Source organism: Coffea arabica, chromosome 11e, assembly GCF_036785885.1.
Source record: "Coffea arabica cultivar ET-39 chromosome 11e, Coffea Arabica ET-39 HiFi, whole genome shotgun sequence".
In the NCBI taxonomy this organism is placed as follows: domain Eukaryota; kingdom Viridiplantae; phylum Streptophyta; class Magnoliopsida; order Gentianales; family Rubiaceae; genus Coffea; species Coffea arabica.
This window is the reverse complement of record NC_092331.1, coordinates 27259253-27278031: the sequence shown is the minus strand read 5'-3', so window position 1 is coordinate 27278031 and position 18779 is coordinate 27259253. Positions and strand designations below refer to the sequence as shown.

The window sequence follows — 18779 nt, the reverse complement described above, 5'->3', positions numbered from 1 at the left end:
CTCCCCCTTTTTGATGATGACAAACAAAATGAAGATTTCTTTGATCAAATAAGTTCAAATAAAACTCCCCCTTAGAAAATGCCAACATACAAAGAAATTTCAATAAATCCTACTCCCCCTTTTGACATCAATCAAAAAGCAAACTCCCCCTTTATTTTCCAAATCAAGACCATATAGAATGACAAAACTTTCATGATACCAATTGTAATTTTTTATAGGGTTCTTGGGAGTTAGTACAACATGATCTAGCAATCCACATGGATTTCATACCTTTTCTCATATTTTTCTTTACATAGCAATCATTTTGCATATGTCCAAATTGGCAACAAAAGTGACACATGATAGAAGTATTTTGCACATAGGTGGATTTAATGCAACTAATTTTCTTACTTCTTATCATAGCAAACTTATTTGTACCTTGAAAAGATTTGCTTTCTTTTGTTTGAGAAAACGTTTGTTTTTCATTTTGGAGAAACTCGTTCAAGTCATTAATTCTTTTCTTTAACACATTTTGTTCCTCCAACATTTTTTCATAAAACTTTGTTTTCTCTTCCAACTTCCTTTTCAAATTATTTTTGCAATCAAAAACACTTTTTTGATTTTTTAAATCATCATTTTCCATTCTCAAACATTTGTTTTCTTGAAAAAGTTTGGAGTTTTCTTCCAACAAATCATTTATTTTTGTTTTCAAATCTTTATTTTTAGCATAAGATTTTCTCAAACTTTTATGCATTTTAATCATAAGAATTTTCACATCATCATCTTCATTATCTTCATCACAAGAAGAGTGATAAGAACTTACCTCATCTTCTCCAACGGCCATTAGTGCCATTTGGGCCAACTCTTCTTTTTCTCTTTTTGAATTGCATTCATCCCATGTAATTTTGCAATCTCCTCTTGAACATCTCTTGTTGAAGATCTTCTTGAAACTTTTGATGTGAGGAGTTATATCATTGTCCACTTCCATGATTTCATTACCCATGAAGGATGGGTTATCCCCCACTTGAGATGCTTTAAAAGCTATGCCTCTCTTATACATTCTTGCATTTTCTTCCTCTTGCACTTTGAATTTCAGCTTTAATTCATAAGAGGTTAGGGTATCCACAAGAGATTCAATGGACATAGAATTTAAATCCTTTGCCTCTTCTATAGCATTTATTTTGTTTTCCCATTCTTTTGGCAAGGCATTCAAAATCTTTCTATTTTTCTCACCCAAAGAATATTCTTTTCCAAGCAATTTAAGATCTTCAATAATGTCACAAAATCTACTACACATCTCATCAACATTTTCAAGAGGATGCATTTTGAAAAATTCATATTGAGAAACAAGCAAAGATTTCTTTTGTTCTTTAATATCTTGGTTACCTTCATGAAATACACACAATTTATCCCAAATATCTTTAGCTGATTTACAACCTTTAATCCTACTAGATTCATTTACATCTAATGCATTGTACAATATACACATGGCCTTGGCATCCAAAGAAAGGTATCTCTTGTCTTTTTCATTCAATTCTTGTCTAGTCTTTAATCTACTCAAATTGGTGGTAGAGTCAACTATTCTAGCTTCATAAGGACCATCTTCTACCACATACCATAATTCAATTATAACGGATTGTAAAAAAATCATCATTCTTTGTTTCCACATGCTAAAATGAGAACCATTAAACATAGGTGGTCTATCAATAGATTGTCCTTCTAAAAAAGAAACTTTTATGGTTGCCATGATCTTTACTCTAAGCGGTTAAGCTTGATCAAAAGAGACCAAGCTCTGATACCAATTGTAAGGCCTGGTGCAACCCAATGAGTACAAACAATTTCACAATGATGCACAAAGATATATCAAATTTAAGCACAATAAAGAAAACTTAATTAAAGAGAAAAGATGAGAAATGCAAACCAAATATCAATCCAATAGCCTCTTCAATAGATGGCGATACTAACCAAGACGTACAAGTGAAGGCTCACTCCTTCCTCACCCCAAACACACTTTGGTTGAGCCAAGGAGTTTTACAACTATTCTAGTTAACCCTCAACAACCTACACTTGAAAGATCACTCACCCAAATAAGAACTATTTTATACAAATGAGGCAACCTTCACCAAGGTTTTACCACTCCAAGTGATAGGTTCACCTTCACCAAGGTTTTACTCCACCTAGAGAGTAACCTTCACTTGAGCAACCTCACAACCCAACTTTCCCAACCCCTTATACAACCAACAAAGAATCTTTCTACTCAAAAATCTCACTTGTAAGCTTGTATTTTGTGTTGGCAAAAGTCACTTGTCTTCTTGTGCTTTGGGGTATTTATAGAAGGTGAGAAATGGCTTCAAAAGGCTCTCTAACGGTCAAATATTAAATGCTGTCAAAACTAGCCGTTGGCCTGTCGGACGTCCGAACCACCTGTCGGACGTCCGAACCCTGCGTCCAAACCACCTGTCGGACGTCCGAACCCTGCGTCCGAACGTCGTCAGAGAGTCATCAAATCTTTGCGAAATTTCTCGGACGTCCGATGCGATCGATGTGCGTCCGATGCGTGCGTCCGATCCTTCCGGACGTCCGATGCTTCCTCACGAGCGTCCGACAGAGTTTCCTTCTTGATGTTCTTCATCCTTTCGGACGTCCGATAGCTTCCTTTCGGACGTCCCACATGAGTGCCCTGTTTTTGCTTCTTCTTTTGTGCCACAAGAATCTGTTCTAACAAATTGCTCACATAAAAACATTAGCCCAAATCTACATTTTAGTTTGTTAATCATCAAAACCAAGGATTGATCGACCAAGGTCAACAATCTCCCCCTTTTTGATGATGACAAACAAAATGAAGATTTCTTTGATCAAATAAGTTCAAATAAAACTCCCCCTTAGAAAATGCCAACATACAAAGAAATTTCAATAAATCCTACTCCCCCTTTTGACATCAATCAAAAAGCAAACTCCCCCTTTATTTTCCAAATCAAGACCATATAGAATGACAAAACTTTCATGATACCAATTGTAATTTTTTATAGGGTTCTTGGGAGTTAGTACAACATGATCTAGCAATCCACATGGATTTCATACCTTTTCTCATATTTTTCTTTACATAGCAATCATTTTGCATATGTCCAAATTGGCAACAAAAGTGACACATGATAGAAGTATTTTGCACATAGGTGGATTTAATGCAACTAATTTTCTTACTTCTTATCATAGCAAACTTATTTGTACCTTGAAAAGATTTGCTTTCTTTTGTTTGAGAAAACGTTTGTTTTTCATTTTGGAGAAACTCGTTCAAGTCATTAATTCTTTTCTTTAACACATTTTGTTCCTCCAACATTTTTTCATAAAACTTTGTTTTCTCTTCCAACTTCCTTTTCAAATTATTTTTGCAATCAAAAACACTTTTTTGATTTTTTAAATCATCATTTTCCATTCTCAAACATTTGTTTTCTTGAAAAAGTTTGGAGTTTTCTTCCAACAAATCATTTATTTTTGTTTTCAAATCTTTATTTTTAGCATAAGATTTTCTCAAACTTTTATGCATTTTAATCATAAGAATTTTCACATCATCATCTTCATTATCTTCATCACAAGAAGAGTGATAAGAACTTACCTCATCTTCTCCAACGGCCATTAGTGCCATTTGGGCCAACTCTTCTTTTTCTCTTTTTGAATTGCATTCATCCCATGTAATTTTGCAATCTCCTCTTGAACATCTCTTGTTGAAGATCTTCTTGAAACTTTTGATGTGAGGAGTTATATCATTGTCCACTTCCATGATTTCATTACCCATGAAGGATGGGTTATCCCCCACTTGAGATGCTTTAAAAGCTATGCCTCTCTTATACATTCTTGCATTTTCTTCCTCTTGCACTTTGAATTTCAGCTTTAATTCATAAGAGGTTAGGGTATCCACAAGAGATTCAATGGACATAGAATTTAAATCCTTTGCCTCTTCTATAGCATTTATTTTGTTTTCCCATTCTTTTGGCAAGGCATTCAAAATCTTTCTATTTTTCTCACCCAAAGAATATTCTTTTCCAAGCAATTTAAGATCTTCAATAATGTCACAAAATCTACTACACATCTCATCAACATTTTCAAGAGGATGCATTTTGAAAAATTCATATTGAGAAACAAGCAAAGATTTCTTTTGTTCTTTAATATCTTGGTTACCTTCATGAAATACACACAATTTATCCCAAATATCTTTAGCTGATTTACAACCTTTAATCCTACTAGATTCATTTACATCTAATGCATTGTACAATATACACATGGCCTTGGCATCCAAAGAAAGGTATCTCTTGTCTTTTTCATTCAATTCTTGTCTAGTCTTTAATCTACTCAAATTGGTGGTAGAGTCAACTATTCTAGCTTCATAAGGACCATCTTCTACCACATACCATAATTCAATTATAACGGATTGTAAAAAAATCATCATTCTTTGTTTCCACATGCTAAAATGAGAACCATTAAACATAGGTGGTCTATCAATAGATTGTCCTTCTAAAAAAGAAACTTTTATGGTTGCCATGATCTTTACTCTAAGCGGTTAAGCTTGATCAAAAGAGACCAAGCTCTGATACCAATTGTAAGGCCTGGTGCAACCCAATGAGTACAAACAATTTCACAATGATGCACAAAGATATATCAAATTTAAGCACAATAAAGAAAACTTAATTAAAGAGAAAAGATGAGAAATGCAAACCAAATATCAATCCAATAGCCTCTTCAATAGATGGCGATGCTAACCAAGACGTACAAGTGAAGGCTCACTCCTTCCTCACCCCAAACACACTTTGGTTGAGCCAAGGAGTTTTACAACTATTCTAGTTAACCCTCAACAACCTACACTTGAAAGATCACTCACCCAAATAAGAACTATTTTATACAAATGAGGCAACCTTCACCAAGGTTTTACCACTCCAAGTGATAGGTTCACCTTCACCAAGGTTTTACTCCACCTAGAGAGTAACCTTCACTTGAGCAACCTCACAACCCAACTTTCCCAACCCCTTATACAACCAACAAAGAATCTTTCTACTCAAAAATCTCACTTGTAAGCTTGTATTTTGTGTTGGCAAAAGTCACTTGTCTTCTTGTGCTTTGGGGTATTTATAGAAGGTGAGAAATGGCTTCAAAAGGCTCTCTAACGGTCAAATATTAAATGCTGTCAAAACTAGCCGTTGGCCTGTCGGACGTCCGAACCACCTGTCGGACGTCCGAACCCTGCGTCCAAACCACCTGTCGGACGTCCGAACCCTGCGTCCGAACGTCGTCAGAGAGTCATCAAATCTTTGCGAAATTTCTCGGACGTCCGATGCGATCGATGTGCGTCCGATGCGTGCGTCCGATCCTTCCGGACGTCCGATGCTTCCTCACGAGCGTCCGACAGAGTTTCCTTCTTGATGTTCTTCATCCTTTCGGACGTCCGATAGCTTCCTTTCGGACGTCCCACATGAGTGCCCTGTTTTTGCTTCTTCTTTTGTGCCACAAGAATCTGTTCTAACAAATTGCTCACATAAAAACATTAGCCCAAATCTACATTTTAGTTTGTTAATCATCAAAACCAAGGATTGATCGACCAAGGTCAACAATCTCCCCCTTTTTGACGATGACAAACAAAATGAAGATTTCTTTGATCAAATAAGTTCAAATAAAACTCCCCCTTAGAAAATGCCAACATACAAAGAAATTTCAATAAATCCTACTCCCCCTTTTGACATCAATCAAAAAGCAAACTCCCCCTTTATTTTCCAAATCAAGACCATATAGAATGACAAAACTTTCATGATACCAATTGTAATTTTTTATAGGGTTCTTGGGAGTTAGTACAACATGATCTAGCAATCCACATGGATTTCATACCTTTTCTCATATTTTTCTTTACATAGCAATCATTTTGCATATGTCCAAATTGGCAACAAAAGTGACACATGATAGAAGTATTTTGCACATAGGTGGATTTAATGCAACTAATTTTCTTACTTCTTATCATAGCAAACTTATTTGTACCTTGAAAAGATTTGCTTTCTTTTGTTTGAGAAAACGTTTGTTTTTCATTTTGGAGAAACTCGTTCAAGTCATTAATTCTTTTCTTTAACACATTTTGTTCCTCCAACATTTTTTCATAAAACTTTGTTTTCTCTTCCAACTTCCTTTTCAAATTATTTTTGCAATCAAAAACACTTTTTTGATTTTTTAAATCATCATTTTCCATTCTCAAACATTTGTTTTCTTGAAAAAGTTTGGAGTTTTCTTCCAACAAATCATTTATTTTTGTTTTCAAATCTTTATTTTTAGCATAAGATTTTCTCAAACTTTTATGCATTTTAATCATAAGAATTTTCACATCATCATCTTCATTATCTTCATCACAAGAAGAGTGATAAGAACTTACCTCATCTTCTCCAACGGCCATTAGTGCCATTTGGGCCAACTCTTCTTTTTCTCTTTTTGAATTGCATTCATCCCATGTAATTTTGCAATCTCCTCTTGAACATCTCTTGTTGAAGATCTTCTTGAAACTTTTGATGTGAGGAGTTATATCATTGTCCACTTCCATGATTTCATTACCCATGAAGGATGGGTTATCCCCCACTTGAGATGCTTTAAAAGCTATGCCTCTCTTATACATTCTTGCATTTTCTTCCTCTTGCACTTTGAATTTCAGCTTTAATTCATAAGAGGTTAGGGTATCCACAAGAGATTCAATGGACATAGAATTTAAATCCTTTGCCTCTTCTATAGCATTTATTTTGTTTTCCCATTCTTTTGGCAAGGCATTCAAAATCTTTCTATTTTTCTCACCCAAAGAATATTCTTTTCCAAGCAATTTAAGATCTTCAATAATGTCACAAAATCTACTACACATCTCATCAACATTTTCAAGAGGATGCATTTTGAAAAATTCATATTGAGAAACAAGCAAAGATTTCTTTTGTTCTTTAATATCTTGGTTACCTTCATGAAATACACACAATTTATCCCAAATATCTTTAGCTGATTTACAACCTTTAATCCTACTAGATTCATTTACATCTAATGCATTGTACAATATACACATGGCCTTGGCATCCAAAGAAAGGTATCTCTTGTCTTTTTCATTCAATTCTTGTCTAGTCTTTAATCTACTCAAATTGGTGGTAGAGTCAACTATTCTAGCTTCATAAGGACCATCTTCTACCACATACCATAATTCAATTATAACGGATTGTAAAAAAATCATCATTCTTTGTTTCCACATGCTAAAATGAGAACCATTAAACATAGGTGGTCTATCAATAGATTGTCCTTCTAAAAAAGAAACTTTTATGGTTGCCATGATCTTTACTCTAAGCGGTTAAGCTTGATCAAAAGAGACCAAGCTCTGATACCAATTGTAAGGCCTGGTGCAACCCAATGAGTACAAACAATTTCACAATGATGCACAAAGATATATCAAATTTAAGCACAATAAAGAAAACTTAATTAAAGAGAAAAGATGAGAAATGCAAACCAAATATCAATCCAATAGCCTCTTCAATAGATGGCGATGCTAACCAAGACGTACAAGTGAAGGCTCACTCCTTCCTCACCCCAAACACACTTTGGTTGAGCCAAGGAGTTTTACAACTATTCTAGTTAACCCTCAACAACCTACACTTGAAAGATCACTCACCCAAATAAGAACTATTTTATACAAATGAGGCAACCTTCACCAAGGTTTTACCACTCCAAGTGATAGGTTCACCTTCACCAAGGTTTTACTCCACCTAGAGAGTAACCTTCACTTGAGCAACCTCACAACCCAACTTTCCCAACCCCTTATACAACCAACAAAGAATCTTTCTACTCAAAAATCTCACTTGTAAGCTTGTATTTTGTGTTGGCAAAAGTCACTTGTCTTCTTGTGCTTTGGGGTATTTATAGAAGGTGAGAAATGGCTTCAAAAGGCTCTCTAACGGTCAAATATTAAATGCTGTCAAAACTAGCCGTTGGCCTGTCGGACGTCCGAACCACCTGTCGGACGTCCGAACCCTGCGTCCAAACCACCTGTCGGACGTCCGAACCCTGCGTCCGAACGTCGTCAGAGAGTCATCAAATCTTTGCGAAATTTCTCGGACGTCCGATGCGATCGATGTGCGTCCGATGCGTGCGTCCGATCCTTCCGGACGTCCGATGCTTCCTCACGAGCGTCCGACAGAGTTTCCTTCTTGATGTTCTTCATCCTTTCGGACGTCCGATAGCTTCCTTTCGGACGTCCCACATGAGTGCCCTGTTTTTGCTTCTTCTTTTGTGCCACAAGAATCTGTTCTAACAAATTGCTCACATAAAAACATTAGCCCAAATCTACATTTTAGTTTGTTAATCATCAAAACCAAGGATTGATCGACCAAGGTCAACATGAAGCTTCTTATATAGGAGGCGAGCTCGGAGATGAACCCGCCCAGTCTGGTGGGTCCACTAGTCCTACGACGGACTAAGTCTTTACCCTTAGGCTACAACTTTGGATGATTTTGACCTCTGTACATAGGAAGGTTAGGGGATGTGGTGACTCGGTGGTTGTATAGCTTTCTTTTGACTACTTGTGTTAGGTTTTGCTTGATATGACTATATCTGTACTTTTGGGGGGCTCGTACTTGCTATTTTGGTCCTGTTACCTTGTAAATGACTGCTATGAGCCTTTTAATGTATAATACCTTGACTGTTGACCTTGATCTTTGACTGTTGACTGTTGACTGCTGACTTTTGACTGTGACTTTGACCTTGACTTTGACTTTATGTCGACATTGATCTTAACTACTGTGCATTTCACTTGCTTATCGCGATTCCGATTTCCATTTCTTAGTTGACTTTTCAATATATATAAGCATCTATTGTATACCATATTTTCTTACCCTGTTAGTTATCATACGTGGGCACTAGGCCAGTGAGTAATAATGGAGACTAGACAAAGACGTACTCGGGGCCGTGGACGAGAATCCAGGCAAGTCCAAGACCAAGGGGAGGAACAAAGTTCGGTGGCGAATCAAAACCAGGGACCCCGAGGTGATGGAGGGGACCAAGTAGCAACAGCTATTAATCGAATGATTGATTTACTGGCCCGTTTGGTTGACCAGCAGGGTCAAGTACCTGGTAACCAACAAAGGGACCCTGAAGTAGGCGAGGATAGGGCCCTGGAGCGGTTCCAAAAGTTTGCTCCTCCAAAATTTCTTGGAGGACCTGAACCTGAAGTTGCTGAGAATTGGTTCGAGCGAATGGAGGATATATTCGCCGCGTTGCATTACACTGAAGAGAGGCAAGTTACCTTCACCGTTTTCCAGCTGGAAGGCGCGGCCCTTTCCTGGTGGAACGTAGTAAGGGCCAAGTGGGAAAGGGAGCAAACCCCACGTACCTGGTTAAACTTCACTAGGGAATTCAATGAGAAATTCCTTCCACCCTTAATCCAGGAGAAAAGGGAGGATGAGTTTATTAAACTGCGCCAAGACACTTCAAGTGTGGCAGAGTATGAGACCCAGTTCACCCGACTTTCTAAGTTTGCTCCGGAATTGGTAGTGAGTGAACAAAAGCGCATAAGGCGGTTTATACAAGGTTTGAATGTGGAAATCCAAAAGGATTTAGCTACCGCTCAAATTGATACTTTTAAAGGTGCGCTTGAAAAGGCTCAACGAGTGGAGCGGGCCCGATTTCAAGTTCGGACCTTTCAGGCTAAGAGGCGTGGTGCATCTAGTAGTACTCTTGGCCGAGGTGATCAGAATGTGCCACCTCCGAAGTTTGGAAGGGGTGCGAGTGGAGCCCAAACTGCGGGGAAACCAAGAGGAGGAGCTCCATCTAGAGGAGCTCAAAGTGGAAGGGGACAGGGACAACAGAGGACTGTCTCCCAAGGAGTTCCTGCACCCACCACACGTGCAAGCTGCGGATATTGTGGTAAGCCAAACCACACCGAGAATAATTGTTGGAAAAAAATGAGGAAGTGCCTTGTTTGTGGAAGTTCCAAACACCAGATTGCCACTTGTCCTGTTAAAATCGTGACGGGAACGGGGGTACCCATTCGGAAAAGTCAAACCCTAAGCAACCTACCGCCAGCGCAAGTCGACCTAAAACCTCTGCTAGGGTTTTTGCTTTGGACCACCAGCGAGTTCCGGATTCCTCAGAAGTAGTGGAAGGTACGATCCCTGTATTCCACCGCTTAGCTAAGCTTTTGATTGACCCTGGGGCAACCCATTCTTTTGTGAATCCTGCCTTTATGTGTGGTATTGCTGTGAACCCTGTTAAATTGCCATATGACTTAGAAGTTAAAACACCTACTGGGGATCAAAGCCTATTTACCAATATGGTTTATAAAAATTGCGAGATTTGGGTAGGAGAACGGAAGTTAGTGGGAGACTTGATAAGTTTAAATCTTAAGGGGTACGATGTGATTATAGGCATGGATTTGTTGGCCCGTTATAACGCCCAATTGAACTGTAAAACTAAGGTGGTGGAATTCTCGATACCCGGAGAGGCAACTTTAAGGTTGGATGTGAGAGGTAGGTTAGCCTCGTCTGCGCTTGTTTCGGGAATTCGAGCCAGAAAGTTGTTGAGTAAAGGGGCGCAAGGCTACTTAGCCTTCTTAATTAATACTCCTGGAGATAAAGTGAAACTGGAGGATGTTTTAGTAGTGAATGAATTTCCTGATGTCTTTCCCGATGAGTTGAAATCGATGCCACCAGAGTGGGAAATAGAATTTAAGATCGATTTAGTGCCTGGAACTGCTCCCATTGCAAAAATGCCATACCGAATGGCCCCCGCCGAACTTAAGGAATTGAAACTGCAGTTACAAGATCTGTTAGAGCGAGGGTTTATTCGAGAAAGTGAGTCACCGTGGGGAGCGCCTGTGTTATTTGTTAAGAAGAAGGACGGTAGTTTAAGACTGTGCATTGACTATCGTGGCCTAAATGATGTTACGATGAAAAATAAATATCCTTTGCCACACATTGATGAATTGTTTCACCAACTGCAAGGAGCAGTAGTTTCTCTATGTTGGACTTGAGGCAAGGTTACTACCAGTTACGAATTAGGCAAGAGGATCTACCGAAGACTGCCTTTAATTTCAGATATGATCATTTTGAGTTCGCGGTGATGCCCTTTGGTTTAACGAATGCTCCTGCCGCATTTATGGACTTAATGCATCGAGTCTTTAAACCCTACTTGGATCAATTTGTTGTGGTATTTATCGATGATATTTTAGTGTATTCTAAGACTCGAGAGGATCACGAACGGCATTTGAGGATAGTTTTGCAGACTTTAAGAGAACATCAGTTATATGCCAAGTTTAGCAAGTGTGAGTTGTGGTTGGAGCAAATTTCTTTTCTAGGACATATAATATCTAAAGATAGAATTTCTGTGGATCCAGTGAAAGTAGAAGCGGTAGCTGAGTGGAAATGCCCGGAAACCCCGACTGAGGTCCGTAGTTTTCTAGGTTTAGCCGAGTATTACCGTCGATTCATCAAAGATTTCTCCAAATTAGCCGGTCCTTTAACCGACCTGACCAAGAAGCATAGCCAATTTGTCTGGAATTCTAAGTGTGAAGCTAGTTTTCGGGAGTTAAAGAAACGGTTAACGTCGGCACCTGTTTTAGCTTTACCAAATAGGAGAGATAGTTTTACTGTATATACGGATGCCTCAAGGGAAGGTTTAGGATGTGTTCTAATGCAAAATGGGAATGTAATTGCCTATGCCTCTAGGAAATTAAAACCCCATGAGCGGAACTACCCCACTCACGATTTAGAATTGGCCGCTGTGGTTTTTGCATTAAAGAAGTGGAGGCATTACTTGTATGGAGTGACTTTTGAGGTGTATACCGACCACAAGAGTTTGAAATACCTATTCTCTCAGAAGGAGTTAAACTTGAGACAGCGTCAGTGGGTGGAATTTCTTGAGGATTATGACTGTACAATTAACTACCACCCAGGCAAGGCCAATGTTGTAGCGGATGCTTTAAGCCGACAAGTACAAGTAGCTGGATTGATGGTTAAGGAATGGAATTTGTTGGAGGAAGTGAGTGAATGGAACCCGCGATTAGACCGACAGAGGGTAATTTTCTACAATATTACAGTAAGATCTGATTTGTTGGACCGAATTATAGAGGCTCAATGGAATGACCAGATGGTACAAAAGTGGACAGAAAAAGGGCAAAAAGGGGAGTTACAAGACTTTAACATGAGTTCCGAAGGTATCTTGAAATTTCGTGACCGAATAGTGGTACCACAAGATGAAGTGATAAAAAGGGATATTTTGGAAGAGGCACATATTTTGGGAGAGGCACATCGATCTAAGTATACAGTGCATCCTGGAAGTAGTAAAATGTACCAAGATTTGAAAAGGCTGTATTGGTGGGATAAGATGAAGAAGGAAATTGCTCAGTTTGTCCAAAAATGTTTGGTGTGCCAACAAGTGAAAGCTGAACATCAGAAGCCCTCAGGTCTTTTGCAACCTCTGGAAATCCCTGAGTGGAAATGGGAACATATTACTATGGATTTCGTATCAGGGTTACCCCGTACCCAAAAAGGTCACGACGCCGTTTGGGTAATAGTAGACAGGTTGACCAAGTCTGCTCATTTCTTACCTATAAATATGAAATACTCTTTGGAGAAATTGGCCCAACTATACATGGATGAGATTATGAGATTACATGGGATCCCTGTAAGCATTGTTTCTGATAGAGACCCATGATTTGTGTCTCGTTTTTGGCAACAATTACAAGGGACCTTGGGGACCAAGTTGAACTTTAGTACTACTTATCATCCCCAAACTGATGGACAATCGGAGAGGACCATTCAGACACTTGAAGACATGTTGAGGATCTGTATTCTAGATTTTGGTGGAAGTTGGGGACAATACATGGCTCTAGTTGAATTTGCATACAATAATAGTTACCATTCTTCAATACAAATGGCACCGTATGAAGCTCTTTATGGAAGAAAATGCCGATCACCAATATTTTGGGATGAAGTAGGGGAAAGAAGGTTTTTAGACCCAGTTGCAGTACCATGGATCGAGGATGCGTATGAGAAAGTGAAAGTGATACGTTAGAGGCTTCAGACAGCTCAAAGTCGACAAAAGAGTTATGCTGATAATCGACGAAAGGACTTGGAGTTTGAGGTTGGGGACAAGGTATTCTTGAAGGTTACGCCACTTCGAAGTCTCACGGCGGGAAAAGGAAAGAAGATTCAACCAAGATACGTAGGACCATTCAAAATCCTCCAACGAGTTGGAAACGTGGCATATCGATTGGAGTTACCTACAAGTCTATCCAGGGTTCATGATGTATTTCACGTGTCCATGTTGAAAAAGTATCACCCAGATCCCACTCATATACTAAAATCGGAGGAAATTGACATTGATGAATCTTTAACTTACGAGGAAAGGCCAGTGCAAATCTTAGATCGAAAGGTGAAGGAATTGAGGACTAAGGAAATACCCTTGGTAAAAGTCTTGTGGAGAAATCATGAGGTAGAGGAAGTTACTTGGGAAATGGAAGAGGACATTCGCGCCAAGTTGTGACGACCCCACCTCCCCCTAAGGCGAACCAGAGGGTTCGGCGGGCCGCCTGCCCAGCTCTCGCCGGGACTCAGTCGATCACTACAGTCCTCAAACAAGTACAAGAATAAACCTCAAATATTACATCAAATTCTCCAATAAATACATGTCATAAGCGAAGCGGAAACAATTCTCAACTATACATAAAACGATTTCCAAATCCAAATTGTACAAAACATAGGCCATCCAATCACGTGCACAAGTACTATAAGTCCTTCCTTCGCCTTGAGCCCTGTGGAGGGGAATAAAATATTTTTGGGGTGAGCTAGAAGCTCAGCGAGTAACCAGCAAAATCATTAAGCAAATATATTTCACAATGTAGCATTTCGATGATTTCGATGATGTCATGATTCAGAGATCAAATGTCCGTTTAGTGCTCTCGTGAGCCAGTGAAATCATTGCACTAGAACACCCAACGCTCAAATAGATCATAACACACGAACAGAGAGAGGAAGCCCCTTTTTGAGCTCCAGATAACCATGAACATGAACCACAAACAGAATGGAGACGTTGGTGTCCAGCACAAGACTTTCCCAGAACTCATTGAAGCCAAAATCATATCATGAATTCACATGCAAGCACGCATGAGATGCAATCGAATAAATAATGCAAGAAACATTTCACAAATAACTTTGGAAATAGTTTAGGGTCACTCACCTCCACGGCTCACAATCCTCGTCCAATATAGCCAATTCCATCATTCAAGTCCAAGCCTTTCACATGAAACTTAAGGTAACCAACGCTATTAAAAATCGGACAGCATTTCCCCATAAATTCATCCTTTCCATCCTACAATCAAACCCAATCACATAGCAATTAACCACAATTGCTCAAAACCAGAAAACAGTTTTGACGTCCTTTTGCGGTAATGGTGCCAAAAGCACTACGATGGTCGGATGAAGATGCAAGACCCACCGTTTCGAAGCTAAAAACCAGGGCTACAACAATGTAGAAGGCCACTCAGTCCAAATCCCAGCACAACTAAGTCAAAAATGCAGAAAACCAACCCAGAACCGTAATTGCAGGTTCCCAAATCACATAATGCTGTAATTCGTCCAACTCAGTCTACACAGGTCCAAATGCATTGATTCCAAAGGCATATGTTAGCTAAGACATCAAGCTACATTTCATCAGAAGACACCAACTTCAAAATCCAAACCAATTCCAGTCAAAACAGGCAATTACAGGCGCAGTTCTCAATTTCGGGTAAAACCAGAATAGCAACAGTAAAAATGACATATCTCATTCTACACTACTCCAAATGACCTGAAATTTTGTAGGCACCTCTAAAATGTCATTCCCTACAACTTTCATGTTTTGAGCTAAGGCCAATTCGGCCTCTAAAATGTCATTCCCTACATTTCATGTTTGTAGCTTCAAGAACCCTAATTTTCCAGAATTTCTTCCAAACCCAAAATTGGTTGCAATTGTCCACTTTTTCCACCTTCTAGCTTCATTACATAACATTTCCAATCATCATACAAGGCCACAACATCATGATCACATTAAACCAGAAAATTCACCAATAAATTGTAAACTTCACCATTTCATCCCAAACCAAGAAATAAACCACAATTTCCAACACTATAGCCACCAATAGGCACAATTTAAGCATCATTAGGTGTAAGAGGAAGTGTAAGCACCACTTACCAAGTAAACAAGAAAGAGGAAGTTGTAGAACACCTTAGCTTCTCAAACAAACTTCACCAAAACACTCACTAGCACCAAATGGAAGAATTTGATGGAGTAGAAACAAATTTCAGCACTTGGGTTGGATGATTTGAGCTAGATGTTAGCTAAAATGGTGAAGAGCTCTCTTCCTTTCTTCCTTAAGGTTGGTCGGCCAAAGAAGAGAAAGAAATGGTGATTTTTGTGGCAAATTTGAGATATTTAATCAACAATTAGTAAGAAAGGTCAAAAGTCAAACAAGTCAAATAAGTGGCAACCTCTCTTAAAGTGACACATGTCACTTCATTAATGCAACTCTATCCTTTTGTCTCTCCAATACAAATATCTTAACACTTTGTAAAATAATATCACTTAATACAAAATTCCAACAAGTGGTTAAAAATATAATGCATTTACCGCACTAGCGGGTCCCACGTCCAAAATACGCTCTTAATTTCTCAAAAACTAACCGATACCAGAAAAATCATTTTAAAACTATCTTTGCTCATAAACTTTATTTGGGGAATTTTTCTAATAAAGAAAATGTAGAAAAGGCGGGCGATTAAATAAAATAAACACTAGAAAATTAAAAAATTTCCGGGTTCTCAAACTCATTTTTTTTCGGGGCGTCACACAAGTACCCTGAACTATTCAGTGATCAAGGTGAGAATTTCGAGGACGAAATTCTTTAAGGGGGAGAGACTGTGAGAACCCTCACTTTAAAACACAATTTTCCCAAATTATTTGCCTCATCCTATCCTTATCCTTGGATTTAAATCATATAGTATATCCCTTACATTATATTCTCTATGTGTTACAATAATTTTCATGCATTACACACCATTTCTTTTTATTTGAAGTAAAACATTTTTCTTAAGCTGATTTTAATTAATGCACCACTTGCATTTGTCCAAGTGTCTTTTATTAGTGGTAGAGACTTTATGTGAGAGATTATAGGTGCTAATTAAGTATTGGTACAATTGGAAAGGTTAAGATACCATTAGTCAAAGGTTAAGAAAGGTTTGGACAAGAATACAACCATGTGGCAAAACCCTAGCCATGGGTTGGTTTGACTAAGGATTAGTAGACAAAATAAAAACTAAACTTGGCTCTTTTTTTTTCTTAAGATGGCCGAACCTCTTAGCCTCAAGAGAGAGAGAGAGAGTGAGCTCCATAACCTTGCTTTCTTACCCTAGCAAATCAAGAATAAAAATCAAAAGAGAAAGATTTGAGTTAGTAAGAGAGTTTCCTCCAACCTTAAGTGCTTGATTCAAGCTTGAAGCTTTACTTTGGTGGATTGATTTGGTGGTTCAAGCTCACTACAAGAGAGGTATATGTTTTTTAAATCTTGGTTTTTGATGATAGATCATGCACTTGAAGTGTTAATGGCAAAAATACAAGTTATTTGGTTGAGATTTGGGGTTAGTCTATTGAATTAAACAAGTGGTAGTTAAGCTTCTTAGTATGCACACCAAGTGTTTGATGAAATGTTTGAATCTTGTTCATGCTTGTTTATAAGGTATTATTATGTTTTAAACCTCTTTTGAGCTAGATCTACCACTTGATATGATGATTTGAGTGAAAAACATGTAAGGATGAAGGTTGAACAAATGTTGGATTGTGGGCTGTTTGTTTTTTGTTCTTGGCTGGCCGGTTCTTGAAGGAGGGATTTTCACTCAATTTTGTTGTTCAATTATGCCCTAATCAAGCCTAATAAACTAGGTTAACTATTGGTTAAGCCTATGAGTGAGTTGGAATGGAATTGAAGCAAGTAAAGTGGTGATTTTGAAACATTAGTAGACTGTTTTGGATTCTTGTAATTATGAGACCATGGTGGTTGCCTTAAATCATGTTTGTGTGTCACGTTGTGAATTCTATTGATCCTAGATGACTTGAATCCTTGTATATGATCACTTGCGGAATGATTTGAGTGAATTTGGATCAAAACTAATTAAGTTAGCACCTAGAACTAGAGTAGTTTAGCATGCGGTCAATGCTGATCCAGGGTTGGAAAAACAGCCACATTTTCTGAGTTACTGTTGTCTATAGGGGATTAACCACGCTGTGAGTTAGGTACCATTGGAAAGACCTTCGAGTCTAGTTTCCAACGCCACTGACGGCACCTAATTCCGACTTTTCTACAGTGAGTTATGACCGTTTTCCTAAGACTGCCAGGGCAAGACTGTTCAACCCGAGAAGAAACCTTTAAGCTTGAATGAAACATTTCTTTTGCCGAACTTTCATGCACTTATTAAACTTGTTTTCTCATGAAATTTTACCATGGTTTGGACCTTATTTGTGTGATGGATTAAGTAGCTTAGACTACTCACTTGGTCTCTTAATGAGCCTAACTTAGTAAGGCATGAACCTAATGGTTAACAATTTTCACTCGTTGCCCTAGGGGTGCGAAACGAAGGTGGTCGTAACTGTGAAACTTGACGTTGACTACTGCTTTGCTTGACAGGTGAGTGTTCCACTACCTGCTACCTGCTTATGTGAAATATCTGAATACTTGATTTACGACTGTTTGAGCCAAACCCTGATTTGATAAAAATAGAGGCGAGTGTGTACTTTATCGCACTCGTGCTCCCTCACTTTCCACTGAGGCTCTGTATACTGCTATTATGAAATGTGAATTCTCTATATGTGACTGTACTTGAGTTGTTTGGGTGATATCCCATCAACTACTACTACTGTTTGGGTACCCAACCTCATAGGTGAGTCGGTTCTATCGAGCCAGCAAGGGCTTGGTCGAGAAGGCAGATAAACCTTGAGGACTGTTTACTGTACCCTGAAATCGGTATACTCGAGTATTACCTAACTATTGTTTATGGAGTGCGGGCCCGGTGGGGGTTGACTGGTGGACGGAGACAGGTGAAAGTGGTGTTCTACGGACTTGATATTCTGTGTATACAAGTGTTGACGGAGTGTCAACAGAGACATTTATGATCAAGCTCAAGGGGATTTTGGCTTTTGAAAGCCACCCATATCCTTGAATTGAACTATGATTAAATTGTTATTGTATCATACGGTATTTATTTGGTTATTTTATGCCTTAATTTGGTTATGTGTTTACTTGCTTTACTTGGAACCTCACTGAGCTTTAGCTCACCCCACTCCCTTTGTTTTCCTTAACAGATCGGGGATGGACTAACGGCCGAGAGCTTTCTTAGCTTTATTTTGCTTGAACTTGTAACCTTTTGTTAAGACAACTTTACTTTTGACTTTTGTAAGCTTGAATTCATAAGTTCGACTTATGTTATGTAATTGTAGTATGGAGTGGTAAGTGTGACTTTTAGCTTGCCGTTTGAAGTTTGGAAAGTTGGCTTGACGATTATGTGCCATTAAGGTTTGTATGATTTTAATTTGAAGTTACTTCACCAGTTATTTTGAGTTGCTAGTTCTTTGATCGACTGAGCCCCGGCGAGAGCTGGGCAGGCAGTCCGCTGATATCCTAGAGTTCGCCCTAGGGAGAGGTGGGACTGTCACAGTTGGTATGAGAGCCTAGGTTTGAATTCGCCTGGGCGAGTTAGAAATTTCTGACTTGAGGATTATATTTGATTATT

At 38.7% G+C, this 18779-nt stretch overlaps 1 protein-coding gene across 1 annotated transcript; it reads left to right on the top strand.

Moving 5' to 3' along the window:
• Nucleotides 1-8903: 8903 nt before the first annotated feature.
• LOC140021246 (uncharacterized) lies at nucleotides 8904-13509 on the top strand. Its single transcript, XM_072072012.1, has 5 exons — nucleotides 8904-10007; nucleotides 10100-10985; nucleotides 11360-12178; nucleotides 12821-12957; nucleotides 13048-13509. The coding sequence occupies exons 1-5, from the start codon at nucleotides 8904-8906 to the stop codon at nucleotides 13507-13509; spliced, it is 3408 nt and encodes a 1135-aa protein (XP_071928113.1).
• The last annotated feature ends 5270 nt before the right edge of the window (nucleotides 13510-18779 follow it).

Bases quoted from the DNA above. Each gene is read 5' to 3' on its own strand.
- LOC140021246 (XM_072072012.1), top strand. From the start codon at position 8,904: ATGGAGACTAGACAAAGACGTACTCGGGGCCGTGGACGAGAATCCAGG. The intron at 10,986-11,359 runs GTTGGACTTGAG...CTGTGGATCCAG, and splicing joins AGGAGCAGTAGTTTCTCTAT to TGAAAGTAGAAGCGGTAGCT. The intron at 12,958-13,047 runs GTAGGGGAAAGA...TAGAGGCTTCAG, and splicing joins CACCAATATTTTGGGATGAA to ACAGCTCAAAGTCGACAAAA.